The sequence below is a fragment of the Mauremys mutica genome, chromosome 7, assembly GCF_020497125.1.
Source record: "Mauremys mutica isolate MM-2020 ecotype Southern chromosome 7, ASM2049712v1, whole genome shotgun sequence".
Lineage (NCBI taxonomy): Eukaryota > Metazoa > Chordata > Testudines > Geoemydidae > Mauremys > Mauremys mutica.
The window spans coordinates 101119225-101136302 of record NC_059078.1 but is presented as its reverse complement, the minus strand read 5'-3'; the positions used below and the strand labels follow the sequence as shown (position 1 = coordinate 101136302).

The window sequence follows — 17078 nt, the reverse complement described above, 5'->3', positions numbered from 1 at the left end:
ATCATACTTCTTTAATCTCTCTCTCTGTCTCTCTCTCACTCACACACACACACAAAAGTTACCTTAGGGTAAAATAAACTGCTAGCAGTTCACACTCTGCTCAGTTGAAGAATGGGGACAAACCTGTGCAAAGCCTGAACAAATTCTTTGTTATTACTAAATTTTCCATGAACCTGCAAAATGCAAGAGGCTATGCTCTTGCAAAATACATGCTGAAAGCTGAAAATCATGTCAGATGTGATATTTTGTTCATAGAATTTAACATAGATTCTGTATTAAAACTTTCTTTTACCCATCCACATCCAAGATAAATCATTTGTTCAGAATTTTAGTTAATATTTCTCTGGTACATATTTTCTTAATATTTTAAAGCATGCCTGAAAAACTATTTCTATCAGGGACTTGATGATCAATGGTTAATTTCAGATCTGTTGTGTGGTTTTGCACAAAATCATTTTGAATGATATACTCTCTATCTTAAAGTCAGGAAATGGATTATAGATCTTACAAACTGTTTTAAAATTATCATTATGGTTGTGAATCAATCTGACAAAAGCAAGAAAATTCCATATTAAAACTAAAACACCTGCCCCTAACCAGACACATTTTGATGAATGTGAATGTTTTTATTTTTCAGTTCAAGGATTATTTATGGCTAGAGGTAGAAAAACATAGTTTCATTTTTTTCAACTGCCATCTAAACTTTTGTCCATTAACAAAAATGTTGCTAGGGATGTGTAACAAATATAGCTACAGCATATATAGCATGAATTTTATTCTTAGATGGCAATGGGTCCTAAAACTGCTACGTGAGAAAAATACAGTCAAAAGAAATTACAGATTAGTCACCTGTGGGTTGTGGGCATGAGTGTGGGTGTGCGTGTGGTGATACTATAGGCTAAAACTGTCTTGAACTTTTTGTTGTTTATAATTTACCAAAAGTATGCAGTTTTTTTAAAAGTATAATGCCACTTTTCCAAAAACTAATAACATTTAAATGTTAAAACATTAAAAACACAAATCTCCATGCTGATGACTCACGGAACTACCTCTCTATTTCAGACCTGTTTTCCTCTGTCCAAATTACAATCTCAGCCTGTCTCTCTGACATGTTCTTGTGGATATGTAACCATCAGCTCAAACGAAACATGGGTGAAACAGAGCTCCTAAGTCCTTCCTCACCAAGCCCTCCCAGCTACTTCCTTTCTTGATGACTGTGGACAACACCATCATCCTACCTGCCACTCAGGCCCGTAATCTGGGTGTCATCTTTGACTCAGATCTCTCAGGCATCACATCCAGGCCATATCTCATTATAACATCTCTAAGATACAGCCTCTCTTATCCATCCACACAGCTAAAATGCTCATCGAAGCTTTCATCACCTCTTGTCTTGATAAACGCAACATCCTTTTCTCTGGCCTTGACAAATGCAGTCTTGCCCCATTCATATGCATTCAGAATGCTGCTGCAAATTTTCCTAGCCCATCTGGTGGTGATATCCCCCTCTTTGAATCCCTCTCCTAGCTCCCCGTTCTCTATTACAACAAACATAGGGTACTTTTATTCACTTTCAAGGCCCTTCATGGTCAGTCCCACCCTATTTTCTCTATCAAGCTATTGGTGGGTGCTCACTTCCGATCACCCCACAATGCCAGCCTCCTGCATCCTTTCTCCATTGCTCCCCAGATGCTTGGGAGTTGCTCCCCAGGAATATCTGCAAAGCTACCTCATTATCCAACTTCAAATCCCGCCTCAAAACTTTTCTTTGCCACGAGACACACAAAGTTAGGCTACAGTGACAACAGCCTATCATACTAACCAATATTGTCTCACTATTTCCTTGTACTCTTCTGTAGTCCATTGAGGTAGAGACTGTCATTTTGTTCTGTATTTTTACAGTACCTATCCCAGTGGGGTCCTGGTCCATGACTAGGACTCCTAGGTGCTACTGTAATACAAATAAAATAAATAAATAACTATTAGTCCTTGAAAAGGACACAGAGCTTGAATTTGCTAGAGAGCGAATCTATTACTGAGTTAAATCAAATACTGCTGCCCTTTCAAAACTGTAATTAAAAACAATGTGGGTCTTTTTACTTGTTTTAGATATTTGCTAATAAATATGTGGCAACACTTGTTCAGGATAAATTAGCATGGCTTTACTGTATACCATTACCATATAAAAAGCTTCATGTGATTTGAAGTTTGATCTACTATAGCCTTTTTTAGAATAAATATTTATCATTATACTTTACTATTAAACCTTTCCCATGTTTGCTTTTAGGAAATACAAGAACTCTTGAAGCCACCTCTGACAATGTGCACTCTTTGCGGGTGTTCCAAAGCCCTGTTTCTATTGATGTTTTTCAGGTAAGAAAGCTAAGCTGTTGTTATCCCTTCAATATGTGTGCATAATATAGTTGGGTATCACCAAACCGATTCTAGTTAGAACATTATTTTTGTCCAAGTAACAAACACACCTGAGAGTCTGCAAGGAAGAAGTTTAAAGGAACACATTTACCAGCTGAATCTTGCCTCACTATTACAGAAATAAGCCCTCTTCAGCTAAGAGCAGCAGAAATATAGAGCTGAGCTCACCCCTGGTGTAACTTCATTGTTTTCAGTGATCCATAATATTTTATACTAAATATACTGTTGATCAGTTGAACTTGTCCAAAAATAAAGTGAACATGAACTTTGCCAAGTGATATTATTTGATTACTATTATTATTTATGGAGAGTGAACACTGTGCCAGGTCCTATACAAATATGAAATATATATGGCCACATGGTCCCTGCCTGAAGCATATTACAGTTTATTTCAGACAGAGCAGCTCAGCCACACATAATACAACAGGTGATGGTACAAGCTTGAGGTACGATTAGAATTACTGGGTGCAGGCAGGTCTAGGCCTGTCCATGACTAAAGGCCCTCCCCCTCAACTAAGGGGGTGGAACCATTAAGTGCAGGCTCCATTTGATTACAGGAAACAAAGGAGAACACAGGCACAGGAGTGAAGACAAAAGAGTCAGTGGACACTGCCCAGAGGAACTCTGCCTGGAGATTTGAGTGGAGAAGGGACCAAAAATAGCTCCCATAGTTGCAGAGCACCCCCTCAAGTTTCCTCCTCCTGGTGTGATGGATGACCATCTTGGCCAGTGCCAGGAAAAGAGATTGATGAGGAGGTCCCGTGACCTTGGGGGACCATGGATGGGGTATGCACAGATCATCTTGATCTGATCCTCACTGAAAGGCTTTAGGGAAGGGAAGGAGTTGTCTGAAAACATTTTTTCTGGGAAGGAGTTGTTTGAAAACATTTTTTCTGGGTTAGAATTTGTTTGTGAAATCCAGTTCTCTTTGTAACTCCCTTGACTAATGGGCCAAATTCTGACCTTTTAAACATGAACGTAGTTCTGCTGAAATCAAAAGGGTTGCAAGGATGTAACTTTTTAAAAACAAAGACAAAAAACACTCTTTAAAGAACATTAAAGAATAAAATAATTTTGAAGAGGTCTGTGACAGATTACCCCCCTTTCTGGGACACCACTTAGTCCATCTGGGCTTCCTTACCCATCTTGCTAAGCCACGCCCTCAAACCTCCTCTAGCACACACACAGGTAGGGACACATCCAGCTGCAGAAAGACACAGAAACTGAAATCAGTACTGAATGGGAAGAATTTTAGCTAAGAAATTGTCCAGCACTCAAGTGCACTTCCCCTCTGGAGAGTAAACCCCAAATTGTCTTGTCTTGCGCTGCACAGAGAACTGTACAGTGTAAGCTAATTGAAATTTGCCCTCTCCCTTAAAGTGGAGAGAGATACACAGCTTTTTGCCCCTCCCCCTGCTCAGTTATGAATTACACAAACTGTGTTTAGCACAAAAACAAGTTTTTTAAGTACAGGAGGTAGATTTTAAGTGATTATAAGGGATAGCCAACAGATCAAAGCAGATTACCTTAGTAAATAAACAAAAACTGCAAACTGAGCTTAACACACTAGATAGGTAGGATATAAATTAGCAAATTCCCACTTTGAATGATAAACAGGCTGGCAGACTCTTAAGGCACAAGTTGCTTTGGCTTTCCCAGGTTTTCATACAACAGGCTAAAGATCCTTCTAGACTGGGACCATCGCTTCCCACTGTTCAGTCCTTGCCCCTCAGGTGTTTCCAGGTGTGTTGTTGCAGGGTGAGATTCCCTGATGATGTCTTTGTCCCACTTGTATATCTTCTTTCCACTTGCTGGAAAGCTCTTTTGCTATGGCCTGAGTCAAACAGGTCCCATTGTGTAGTGCTATCTCTGAGAGGTTTCTATTGCACACAGTTCCTGTGGTAATCCTTGTGCTTGTGTGCATTTTCTCAATAAGACATTAACATTGTTTGGCCTTTTTACTGTTGTACCTGAAAGGCTGCTTGTGGGTGCTTTTAACCTCACAACATGTTTCAGTAACACATACATAGCCAAACTTAATAACGTCACTTTCGACAATAACACGTACAATTCAACAAGATGTTAATGTCTAACAGATCAAGACCTTTGGAATGATACCTCACAAGACATACTTTGTACAAAACATATCCTAATTACATAACAGTGGTAAATATTGAGGGGTTCAGGGTGTCACAAAGTCTATGCAACATATCTTTCCCTTATGAAAAGATAAAATAGGAGGGAAAAGTTTACATATGTTGTGACAAGATGTATAGACCCCACACGGATGAGGAAGGGACAGAGATGCATGGGTGGAAGGTCTAGCCCCACCCCTCTGGCCCTATCAATCAGGCATTATAGGGAGGAGGCCTTTAAAAAGAAGGAAACTGCAGCCAGTCGTGGGAGTATGCATGCACCAACCACCACTAGGGTTGCAGACTGCAGGAGCAAGTTGTGAAGGGCACTCCTAGGCAGGGGACCTTCACCCTGGCCCTGAGGAGAGTACAGCAGGCTCCCAGTCCCAGCTAACACAGACAGGTTGAGTCTGACCCAGCCACAGCAATTTCCTTAAACCCATTATGCTGGGACTGGATTCTTGGCAGCACTAGACTTGCCACTCCCATATCCCCCCTTTGCTGAAACTCCAGGGAGAGAATATCCCGGAAGGCATGACGATTTGTGAATTTCATTTTTATCACCCAGCCAGAGAACCATAAGGAGGCCCACAAAGGGCAGAACTGCTCCCCATACCCTTCAAACAGTAGGAAAGTGAGGCTGATGTTGCGACCACCAGTGGAGATAATTGGGTGTGATCAGGCTCCCCCATCCCCTGGGGGAGGAACCACCAAGGACTCTGTTACATACATTTCCCCAAACTATTTAAAATATATGAATTGTTACTTAGGATTTCCTGACCTGTTTGGAAACCTGCCCTTTGTTAATCTTCCAAAACCCTGTCGGCCTCCTTAGCAGAAACGTGTGTGGCAACAGTCACTTTCGACTCACTTTAATTTATAAAAAATAAATTGGGAGTGTTGAGAAAATCCCAATTTAGCTTTGATAATATAAATTTGGTTAAAAGTAGCCAAAAGGGCCACAAACTGCTACTGAAATAGGAGTTTAGCAATCTAGCAGAAAAGGGGAGTTTAAAACTGTCAGGTTTTCTCCTTCAGCCCTTCACACATACAGCTCCCCCAAACACATCCCTGTCGGTATCACATCCCACTTTTCCTTTTGGAGGAAATCAAGCAGAGGAAGAGTGAAGGAGAGGTTGTCTATAGGAAGGAATCCAGTTAGTCCCTTCTGGGACAGAGGAATCCACAGGGAAGGACCTGGACTGTGGGTAACCAGCCCGAGCGGGTGGGTGGTCAGGGGGCTTTGGGGACTGTTTCTGTGGCCTGCTGACTATGCTTGCTGGCCCCTAAGTGAACCCCACTGTACAGAATCTTGATTATTTTGGAGCCAGTTGCATGGAAAATTTTACCCATACTGTTTAATTGCTTAATTGTGCCTACTATTTTATTATCAAATATTTTCTCTGAGATTAATATGTTGTGGACCTTAATCAAGAACTCCTTTCTATTTGCCTTTTTGTTTCATAATACCATGAATTTATGGATGAAATCTCTCTAAGAAATTGGGAGATGAATTGATTATCCTGATAGACTCCTACCCTTACACTCTTTTGCAAATGGATAGGGTATAAATCTGAGAATAAATTGGCCATTGAGTTTATTCTGTTGATTGTTGGCTCAAAGTATCTTACAATGAATAGATGTGTCTTCTGAGGGGGATAGACTAGCAACAACCTCTTCATCCTACCATGTATATTCTCTGAATTGTGTTTTCTTCACTAATTTACTTGCAAATAATGTTGGACCTGGATAACTGGTGAAGAGTTATTTTCAATATATCCTATTTCAATATCTACAAATGACATTTCTCATTTCATTTCTGGGACTTGGCATTATTTTATATTGCAGTCACAACACAAAGCATAGCTAACTCACATTGAAATCAATGGACAGCCTGTATAGCCAGTTTCAAGGAAGCAATTTTTTGTAAAGAAAAATCAAATAAAAGATTGAATAAAAGTATTCAGTACCAAAGTTACATTAGTGTAGTGGAGTATTTGTAACCATTAACTTTAGAATTAATGCAGGGTCAATAGCATATGCAGCAAAATGACAAAATCCATTGACATTTTACCTTACAGTTCTTCATGTTAAATTTAATTATTGTATAATTTTCCAATGGAATAAAATATATAGAAAATGGTTTAAAGTATGTATCATGTATGTAGTAGGAATCAGATTAGATAGATATATTGGGCCTCATCATGTGGGTTTTGTTCAGGAAATATCTCTCTGATTTCAATGAGAGTTTTATAAGATTAAGGAAGGATTGTTGGATTGGGTTTTCAGGGATTGATCCTGAGAGGTTCCATCCACCTTCTGTGAAATGTTAACAGCCTTCACCTGGATTTGAGGGCATTTACCATATTTCATCATTGGGTTTTTAATAAGGAAAGAATTAACATACATATTAAATTCTTGATAGACTGAAGTGACTATCAGAGTTTCATTTCAATTGCTGATGTATTTCAAAGTATTATTGTTTTGCTGTGTAGAAGCCGCTGTAGTTTGTTAAATATAGAATGTTTTAAAATATGCATTATACACCTGACAGACCAGAACAAATAGGCATTCCAGTCTATTGGATAAATATATATTCATAATTTTTCTAACACACATTCTCTAGACAGTAGCCTGGGACAGCTGTTTCAAAGTAATTTTGTATTAGGATGAGTGCTAATGCATTTTCGATAAATTCCTTAAGAAAATTTAGGAACAAAACTTACTTTAGGAGTGTAGATGTGTTTAAAAATTAAGTACCAAGGCAAAGGAAGCTCTGGTACATACATGGCGGAGATGCATAAAGGAAAAGGAAAAGTTCTTGGCTTTTTTCAGTTCCCTTTGTTACAACTGTACAAGATGCCCTATTGCAGTAGTTATCCCTGCTCCTTTTGAGGTGGGGTAAAGAAGGGATCCCAATTACACGGCATCCCAATTACAGAATAGGACTACTTGGTAGGCTCAGATTTTTGGCCCCAAAGGCAACATGGTACTTAAGCAAGGAGTCTAATTTTAAACTGATAAGTTGGACGGTTAGCTAAATGCTTAAATATCTTGCTGAATCAGGGCCTTATTTAACTTGTGTTTTGGAAACTCAAGAGTTAGTGCTACTCTGCTTATGAAAGAGGTGTAATGTACCCTTCTCCAGCCACCTGAATACAATGGGTTGTCCTAATGCCCAAATGATTATGAAGTCTTGTGGACTGAATAGGACCCTTAGTTATAATTTAATCAAAAACAAGAGGAATGAGGCTGCACATTAGAAGCTCATTACATAAATCCAGAATTATCTTGGAATAGCATGGAGCTGGGTGATAATTAAAGTGATTGAAAGAAATTGTTTCCAAACACCAATTACTTAATGGACATACCCACCATGCAACAGCTTATGTAAATTATAACAAAGTTGACACTCCAGACCAATGGGATACAATCTGTAATCATATATTGATCAGAAAAACAATGTTGTGTGATGTGATGAAAAAGAATGTTGTCTGGCAATTTTCCCTGTTTTTTTTAGAACAACATGAAATATATTCATCCACAGTCCATTAAAACTATGTGGTTAAATTCATGCAACTCACTGACTGTTTAGCTGTAATTATGTGTTACTGGGTGAGAGACAGAAAAACTGCAGCAAGTATGGCCTCCATGTAACAGATTACAAGGTGATACTTATACAGCAATTAATTATACCTACATTTCATTAATATTTAAAATATATACTTGATTTAAAGGTTCTTTCTTCTTTAGAAGATCATAAATCTTATAGTGAACAGATTAATTGTGGCCAAGTATTGTTAAAAGAGCATACTTAAAAGAAAATTGAGTAAATCAATGAAATACCTCCGCCTAATAAATCAATTTCCAGAGACAGGAGAATTCATATAGTCTATGTGATTCTAGAAGAAAGAACTTTACAACTGACAATGAAATACAGCTACCTCCCAGCAAAGATTGTGAGAGGAAATACACTTGCCCAGTGTCACACAGTAGCAGAGTGGGGAATAAAACACCAGTCTCCTGATTTCCAGTCCTGTATCCTATCCACAGGACTCCTACCTCCATCTCTACATAAACCTCTACTATTAGGTCACTGGAATAATCTTATTATACCACTAGTTTTATTTGTTTTACTTTCCTATATTGTACTCATAGCAAGTTTGTGTACATAGGAGCTGTCCACTGTAATTCTACTTGATTTACCCAACCTGTTTATTTCTCTCTTTTAAAATGTGGTGCAGTAAAAGCAGGATTTTGAGAGATTTAGTGTATAAAAATATTCCTTTTTTTTTTAAAACTGTCTTTTTTCCCTGGGGACTTTAAGTGGATTTCACTAAAACAAACAAACCAGAAGAGATATATAGTACAGTATGTTTTACACATTCAATGCTAGAGAAACCTGAGTTGTTTCCACAAGTTGTTCAGTTATTAGAACAGTTTAAAAAATATTTAAGGCTAAAAATGGTAGTTTCTGCAAATTAGGGATTGAACAAGCTTCATGAAATCTGACATTCTTTAGGATATTATTTTTCTATACATATGTGCTTTATGAAATACAAAAGCACAAAACATTTCACATTATGTAAATCTAATGGCAAGCAACACTTTATGGCCCTGACACAAGTACCTGTTTCAGGAAACTCAATTTTGTCTCTATAAAACTCTTCCTCCATGTTCTTCTTTTCATTTAGGTTAATCAAAACGTCCACAGCTGAAGGAAAAGGTGAAATTCTTCCTCCAACTATACAGAAAATAATGAAGGGATACAACAAGTACCTACGTCCATTTTTTGATAGTAAGTATATAAGTTGTTTTGGACAAGTTTACACCGTAACATAGGCGCTGACTTTTGTTTTTGCTGGTGGGTGATTTTGAAGACGTGTGTGTTTGGGGGCGGGGGAGGAGAGGCTCTGCCAGTTTTGCGGGGAGGCTATTTTTAGCATATTTATACACTTCTTTCATATTCTAGTTATTGAATGTGTCTATCATTGGTATCTTTACTATTTTAATAATGATTAAATTGTTATGAACTACTAATTAATTGATAATTACATTATCATGGATAATATATTAACATACTATATAAATAGTATATTAACAGCGTTGCAATCACCTACAAGCTGTCTTCACTAACGTCCCAGGTTAAAGACATTAGGTATCTCATTGTAGCTTTCGGGATAACTGTCAGCAATCTTATTTACATCTAGTTCCCTGGTATGGTCTTGATGCACATTAAGGACAGCTACATTATTCAGTTGCATCTGTCCCACTGATGACTGGAGATGATTTTTAAGTGTTCTGAAGCTGGAGAATGAGTGTTCCGCAGTTCAGGATGGTACAAGCACGGTGAGAAAGATGTATAAATTTGCAGTACTCTGAAAGCATAGTGCTTTCAGAATACTGCAAATGACTCCAAGATTTCTTTCTTGATGGGTAACAGCTAATTTAGACCCCCTCATTTTGTATAGATAGTTGGGATTATATTTTGGCAATAGCATTACTTTGCATTTAACATTGAATTTCATCTGCCATTTTGTTGCCAAGTTACCCAGTTTTGTGAGATCCCTTTGTAACATTTTGCAGTCAGCTTTGGACTTACCTTTGTTGAGTAAATTTGTATCATCTGTAAATTTTGCCACCTCACTGTTAGTACAGGCCCCTGCATGGATCAGCATATTGTATAAAATCTGTCTTCTTTGAATAACATGCAGACTCTGAAAATGAAGTTCTCTAATTTTAAATTTTAAAACATATGCAGGTCATGTATGGCACTGTAAAATAAATTAATCGAAGGGAAAGAAGGCAATCATTCTAAAGTTAGGAGTTCAGAAGCTTAATTCTCTCTGACAAAATTATTTCCTTTTATGTAATCACTTAGAGTCATTGGCTAAAGAGGTTCTTAGACCATGCAGTTATGTTTGAACACATGCGGTGAGACTAGTCATCAGTTTACCAGCCAGAGCACGTCACACCACATGTAATTTTTAGAGCAATTTTATAAAATATGAATAGCCATTACTATATTGTATTTAAAAGTGCATAAAATATCTACATCTGTTTCTCTCTTTTTTTAAGTGTTCCAACTGCTGACACAGCTGCTTTTGTTTATGTAGTATGTTGTTAGCAAATAACAAACAATGTTAGGCTATGGCTATACTTGCAGATGTAGAGCGCCAGAAGTTAAACCAGCCCTTGGAGACAGCAGCAGGGAAAGTGCTGCCGTATTTTCACACTGTCAGCTGCAAGCACAATGGCGTGGCCACATTGGCAGCTCTTGCAATGCCACAGAAAGCAGTGCATTGTGGTAGCTATCCCAGTGTGCAAGTGGCTGCAGCATGCTTTTCAAATGGTGGGGGTGGAGTGTGACAGGGAGTGTGTTGTGTGTATGTGGGGGGAGAGACAGTGTTTTGGGGAGCAGAGAGTGGGTCAGCATGCTGTCTTGTAAGTTCAGACAGCAGCAGGGGGAAGGGGGAAACCCCGACATAAGCCCCACCCCTTGCCCCTCTCTCTCTCTCTCTCACACTCACACACACGCACAAATGCCTGTCTCTGCAGCAGCAGCATTCCACAGTGATGGTTTGCTTTGCGTCCTGGAGCAGATAAGCATGCTGGATGTCAGAAATGGAGCTTTGAAAGGGGATATCCACATGCCTGCAGCCGAGTTCAAAACAATGACCAGAGTGGCCACTTGACATCAAGGGATTATGGGACATTTCCAGAGGCCAATCACAGCACAGTAATGCAACACATCATCCACACTGACACCCCGGCATTTCAGCCAGGGTGCAGCAAGCTCTATGTTTCTCATGGAGGTGGATTACCAGGAGCACTCCAGCTGCAGAGTCCAGGTGCTCTAAGTGCCTTGCCAGTGTGGACACCTCAGGAGTTAGGGCGCCCAGGGCTGATTTAATGTGCTCTAACTTGCAAGTGTAGCCAAGGCCTTAGTAAATATGGAGTGCTAAGTACATTCCATCTAATTTAGGACAATACACAATGAGAAAGTAGTTACCATTAGGATTTCCGTTTTTAGGTATAAGAATTGCTGGGGCCACTACATACATATGTGGCTGGATCAGCGGAAATTTACTTTAGTTCTAGTCTGCTACTAGTACACATTTGTTAATGTGCCTTGGTTGAGTGAGACTCAGTACAGAGACAGACACAGAGCAGTAGCAAAGCACATATGTTGAGGTCCAATACTAAAGCACCTCAGCAAAATCACTTTAGTTAAGACCTAACACATGAGCACATTTTAGCAATGGCTCTCAGCTTCTGGAGTTTGGCCAGAGCTTCTTACCTCTCAGTTGTGTTATAGTAAGTCTGCTGAAGAGGTGGGGTGAGACCACAGGAAATGCATTTTACAGGTGGCAATTTTTACAACAGGATTAATCATGATGGGAGAGAGAAGAAATTTAACAGGGAGTAATGTAGGTGACTGTGGCGTAAATGTTTATGTATTTTTGTGAGAATAACCTATGGGCATCATTGGCACCTAATGATGATTTTTAGTAAGGAAGTTATTGAAGTGGCATAGCTCTCTAATGTAGACACAGCCTACAGTAACAAAGACATTTTTTCTGTAAATGCAGGAATACCACTTCCCTGAATAACATTAGCTATGTCAACAGAAGCCCTCTTCCATTGACATAGGTGCATCTACATGGGGTTTTTTTCCCAGCATAGCTTAATGGGTTTTGTTATTGTTGTTTTTCCCCACACTCATGACCAATGTACCTATGCTGACTTACCTTTTAAGTATAGACCAAGCTAAAGTATAACAGACTTTATTCAGAGCTGCAACTACGTCCACAACCCCTAAAATGCAGGGTTAAGCCACTGGATCAGTGTAGTCACATAAACCTCTTCTAGGCTCTTATTATTATGGGTACCTCAACTTTTTTTTTCTTGTTTAGTTGTTTAATAATTGTATACAGAAAATGACAAAGGGTTGACCAAATGCAGATGGATGTTTTGCTGTATGTGGGTGTAGCTTCATTGAAGTCAATGAAGCTGTGTTGATTTATACCATCTGAGGATCTGGTCCTAAGTACAGTATATAGACCAACATGCATATGCACATAAGCATATATGTACACTGGCATGAGTCCAAAGTGTGCCTGTACAATCCCTGAAGCACAAGCAAGTATTTGTACATATGTATGTTGGATACACATAAAAGTGTGCTTGCGAATTTGAAAATCTGGGCCATAATGCTGCTTACATTACTCAGGAGACTCTGCAAATTGTATAATCCATTTTATCAAGGAGTTCATAGATTTGATAAAATCTTCTCCTAACTGTTTTCATTAATTTTCTTGTACAAACAGACATTGGAATACAACACACTCAGATTTCTTTGTGCATATTCTTGTTTGTATCTGCTCTCCATTTGATCTGCTATTAATAATCAGTAAAGATGATTACAGAAAAAAATATGCTCCCAAAAGGGAATTAGTTTGTCATATGACTAGATCTTGTTTAGATGAGCTGATTGCTGGCATCAACAGTGATTAGAGTTTAGTATTAATTAGATATAAAGGGATCTAGTAATATGATTTAATCTAGTGAAAAATGGAACAGATTTTATCCTGAATTTTGAAACCCAATAGCTTGGAGATGTTCATATTTGAGGTTTTGCTTCAGGCAGGACATGAAGTTTCTTAGTGTGATCCTTGCATACTAGTATCACTCTATCAAAAAAAATTGACACTAAATTCTCTTTAATATTTAGCAAATGGATTTCTAACCCCAAAAAGAGAACATCGTTTATTAATAGATTGGCATCAGACAATGTGGATTCCCCATTGCTGTTGCCAAGAGAGAGAGACAAGTACCATTGTCATTAATTAATGATACATTTTAAGGAGACATAATTTTTTCTTTTAGGAAAACCTCCATCTTGCCAGTTCCTTTTCATGTGTCATTTATTCTGAGGTAGACAGATGGTTGGAAATTATTTTCAATTAAAAAAAAAATCAAGCTAAAATCACCATTGAAGAGACTATGAAGATATTTATTCTTGTGAATACAGTGAACCTGGATATATTCTTCTATAGCAATAGAAAAATGGTAATTTATCCCTTTTGTATAGTGCAGTATCCATGTAGTTAATAGAGTCTAATCTTTCATAGCTTTTTGCGGATGTAAAATTGATCAAGGGGTTTTAGGTTTGTCTATATTTAAGTACATATCCACTCCTCTCATTTACTAGAGGTTTATAGAGTACTTAACACAACAGGGCACCAACCTTGTTGCTAAAAGGTGTGTAATGGCCCCTCGCTTTCCCGCTCAGAGGGAGGCCACTCGGGCTGGTCCTGTCTGGCCAGGACCAGAGTCCTCAGGACAGCCAAGAGCCCACAATAGGGCTGGGCGATCAATAGTCACTGTCAGGCTTTAGCCTGGGTTTGGGTGGTTCAAGCTGTCAGCCCTTAAACAGAGTCTATCAGGGCTGGCTGTGGCCTGGGCGGAGCTTAGGCAGCCAGCAAACAACCAGTTTATCAGTGGGTTGAGGCCTGGGCTTGAAGCGGCTCAGGCTACCAGCAAGCAACAGTCTTTTGGCTGGCTTTAGCCTGGGTGGGGCTCAGGCAGCCAGCAAACAGCTCTCTGTGGGTGAGCTGGTAAAGGAGGCTCCTTCCTCAGGGCTAGAGCTTCCCTGCACAGTGTAGGGAGTGAGCCACCAGGGGAGGGATGGCAGGGGGACTCAGGCCCACCCTACTCCATTGCATCCCAGCCCAGTGCCCTGGCAGGGGCAGGATTGGCTGCCCCTGCGTTGGCGGGGATCCAGCTGCAACTCGCCGACTGAGACACGCCTGGCTCTGCAGCCGGCTGCTCCGTGGATGCCCCTGGGCCACTTCCTGCCTCCCCGGGGTTGGGTACCTGTAGCCTCCAGGCTTCCTCTGGCTCCTCAGGGTACACGGTGGCAGGCACTCTGGGCCGGTCCTCGTCAGCATCCGGGGATCAGGAACAGCCTCTGGGTCGCAGCAGAATGGAAGGAGCGTCCTTCTCCTCCTCAGGCTCTATCCCAACTGTGCTGCAGGGCCTGCCTTTTATACTTCCAGACACGCACTGGTGCTTCCAGCGAGGGGGGCAGGACGATCTAGGCTCTGCCCTCCAAGGCCATTTAGCCTCACTACAAGGTGCTACTGTAATATCATTTTTTAAAATTATTAACAATAACAATAATGTTCACATTTCCTAACAATGCTCCTGCAATGTCTTTCTTTTGCATCAGTTCATCAGTCAAGTCAGCATAAATTCAAAGGATGGGAGTGGGGTGATAATATTACAGAAAAATCAAATTCCCTAATGTAGAGTGACTCCTCTGTGTATCTTACTTTTCATGATTAATGACTGTGAATTCTCCTCTCCTTCCCCCACTCCCTTCTGAGTTAATTTCTGTATGTTTGTCTAGTTGGTTTATATGGTAAACTTGTCAGGGCAGGGACCCTATCTCTTAACTTGTTTAATGTACATTGATTGCCCGGTATACAAATAAAAGTATACATACAATATATTTTCTTGAAGATTAGCCAATCAATTAGTTCACCTTTTCCCCAACAGGTGGCATTAGCATGTATTCAAGTGACTGATCAAGACTTTTAAGTAGGCTAGCTAACAGATGGCACCATGATGCAATAAAAAAGATAGGCAGCCACCTACATCAGGGCATTCTGGCTGGACTATTTGATGGTAAACTGACTTCTTGCCAACCCTTGTATTTATATTCACAACATCCCTGTGAGGTATTGAAGTATTATCTCCATTTTACAGATGAGGAACTGAGGAACAGAGTGACTTGCCTGAGGTCCAATAGGATGTCTATGAAAGAGTAGGGAATTAAACTAGGGTCTCCCAAGTTCTGGGCTCGTGCCCTAACAACTAGGTTATCCTTCCCCAAGAACATGATGGCTACCTCCAGATGGGAAAGAAAAAGCCCATGTTTAAAGGCCACTCTCAACCTTAAAACCATATTTTTTGTGAAATTATCATTTTCTTTAGCTTTGTAACTAACTAGTAGACACTTTACTAAAGTCTGTGTCAGCTGGTGCACATGCTCCAACAAAGCAACTTTGGGTAAAAAGCCCTAAGTGATTTAGAAGCCTAAGTTCCATTAAGTTTCAATGAGACACACTCCTAATAGGGAGATTTCCAAAAATACCTACCTCCTATTAAAAGTCAATAGGAGCTAGGCATCTAACCTGCTTAGGCACTTTTGAAAGTCCTGTGCTAAGTGCTTTTGAAAATGGGCCTTAGGCTTCCAAATCACATTGGGGCTTTTGAAAATTTTAACCTTCATTACCCATCTGCATGGTCGGTCTTGTAGTTCTTAAAGGAACTGGACACCAAAAGGTCAAATTAGTATGTTTCCCAGACCTTAAGAAAAGCTCGAAAGCTTGCCTTTCTCACCAACAGAAGTCAGTCCAATAAAAGATATTACCTCACCCACCTTGTCTTTCTAATAGCCTGGGACCAACATGGTTACAACAACACTTCAAATTACCACTATGTCGTATGTGAATCTGAATACTTTTTTTTTCTAATTATTAGGGCTCTCAGGCAATTAAAATAATTGCTATTAATCTCACGATTAATAAAAATGAATGACAAATTTACAAATGTAGAATTATGTTAAAAATAGCTGCATTCAAAAATAAAACAATATAAAACTTTAGAGCCTAGAAAGTCATAAAATATCAGGTTTGGAAGGGACCTCAGGAGGTCATCTAGTCCAACCCCCTGCTCAAAGCAATCCTCAGACAAATTTTTGCCCCAGATCCCTAAATGGCCCCCTCAAAAGATTGAACTCATAATGCTGGGTTTAGCAAGCCAATGCTCAAATCACTGAGCTATCCCTTCCCTACTTCTCATACAGCCAGCCACTCAGACAAACAAGTTTGTTTACATTTGCAGGAGATAATACTGCCCATTTCTTGTTTACAATGTCATCTGAAAGTGAAAACAGGCATTCGTATGGCACTGTTATAGCTGGTGTCGCAACATATTTACATGCCAGATGCGCTAAAGATTCATATGTCCCTTCATGCTTCAACCACCATTCCAGAGGACTTGCATCCATGCAGATGATGGCTTCTCTTAGATAATGATCCAAAGCAGTGCAGACTGATGCATGTTCATTTTCATCACCTGAGTCAGATGCCACCAGCAGAAGGCTGATTTTCTTTTTTGGTGGTTTGGGTTCTATAGTTTCTGCATCAGAGTGTTGCATTTTTAAGATTTCTGAAAGCATTCTCCATGCCTCATCACTCTCAGATTTTGGAAGGCACATCAGATTCTTAAACCTTGGGTCGAGTGCTGTAGCTATCTTTACCAGCATTGGTACCTTCTTTGCATTTTGTCAAATCTGCTGTGAAAGTTTTCTTAAAACAAACAACATGTGCTGGGTCATCATCCGAGTCTGCTATTACATGAAATATATGGCAGAATGTGGGTAAAACAGCAGGAAACACAATTCTCCGCCCAAGGAGTTCACTCATAAATTTAATTAAT

The 17078-nt window shown here is 39.6% G+C and overlaps 1 protein-coding gene across 1 annotated transcript in view; it reads left to right on the top strand.

Annotated features, from left to right (window-relative positions):
- The first annotated feature begins 2320 nt into the window (after window positions 1-2320).
- LOC123374600 (gamma-aminobutyric acid receptor subunit pi-like) overlaps window positions 2321-17078 on the top strand; it is a 51939-nt gene continuing 37181 nt past the window's right edge. The window contains exons 1-2 of the mRNA XM_045024718.1: window positions 2321-2373; window positions 9263-9366. Of these exons, the coding sequence (XP_044880653.1) occupies window positions 2321-2373; window positions 9263-9366 (157 nt within the window). The remainder of the gene's footprint in view (window positions 2374-9262; window positions 9367-17078) is intronic.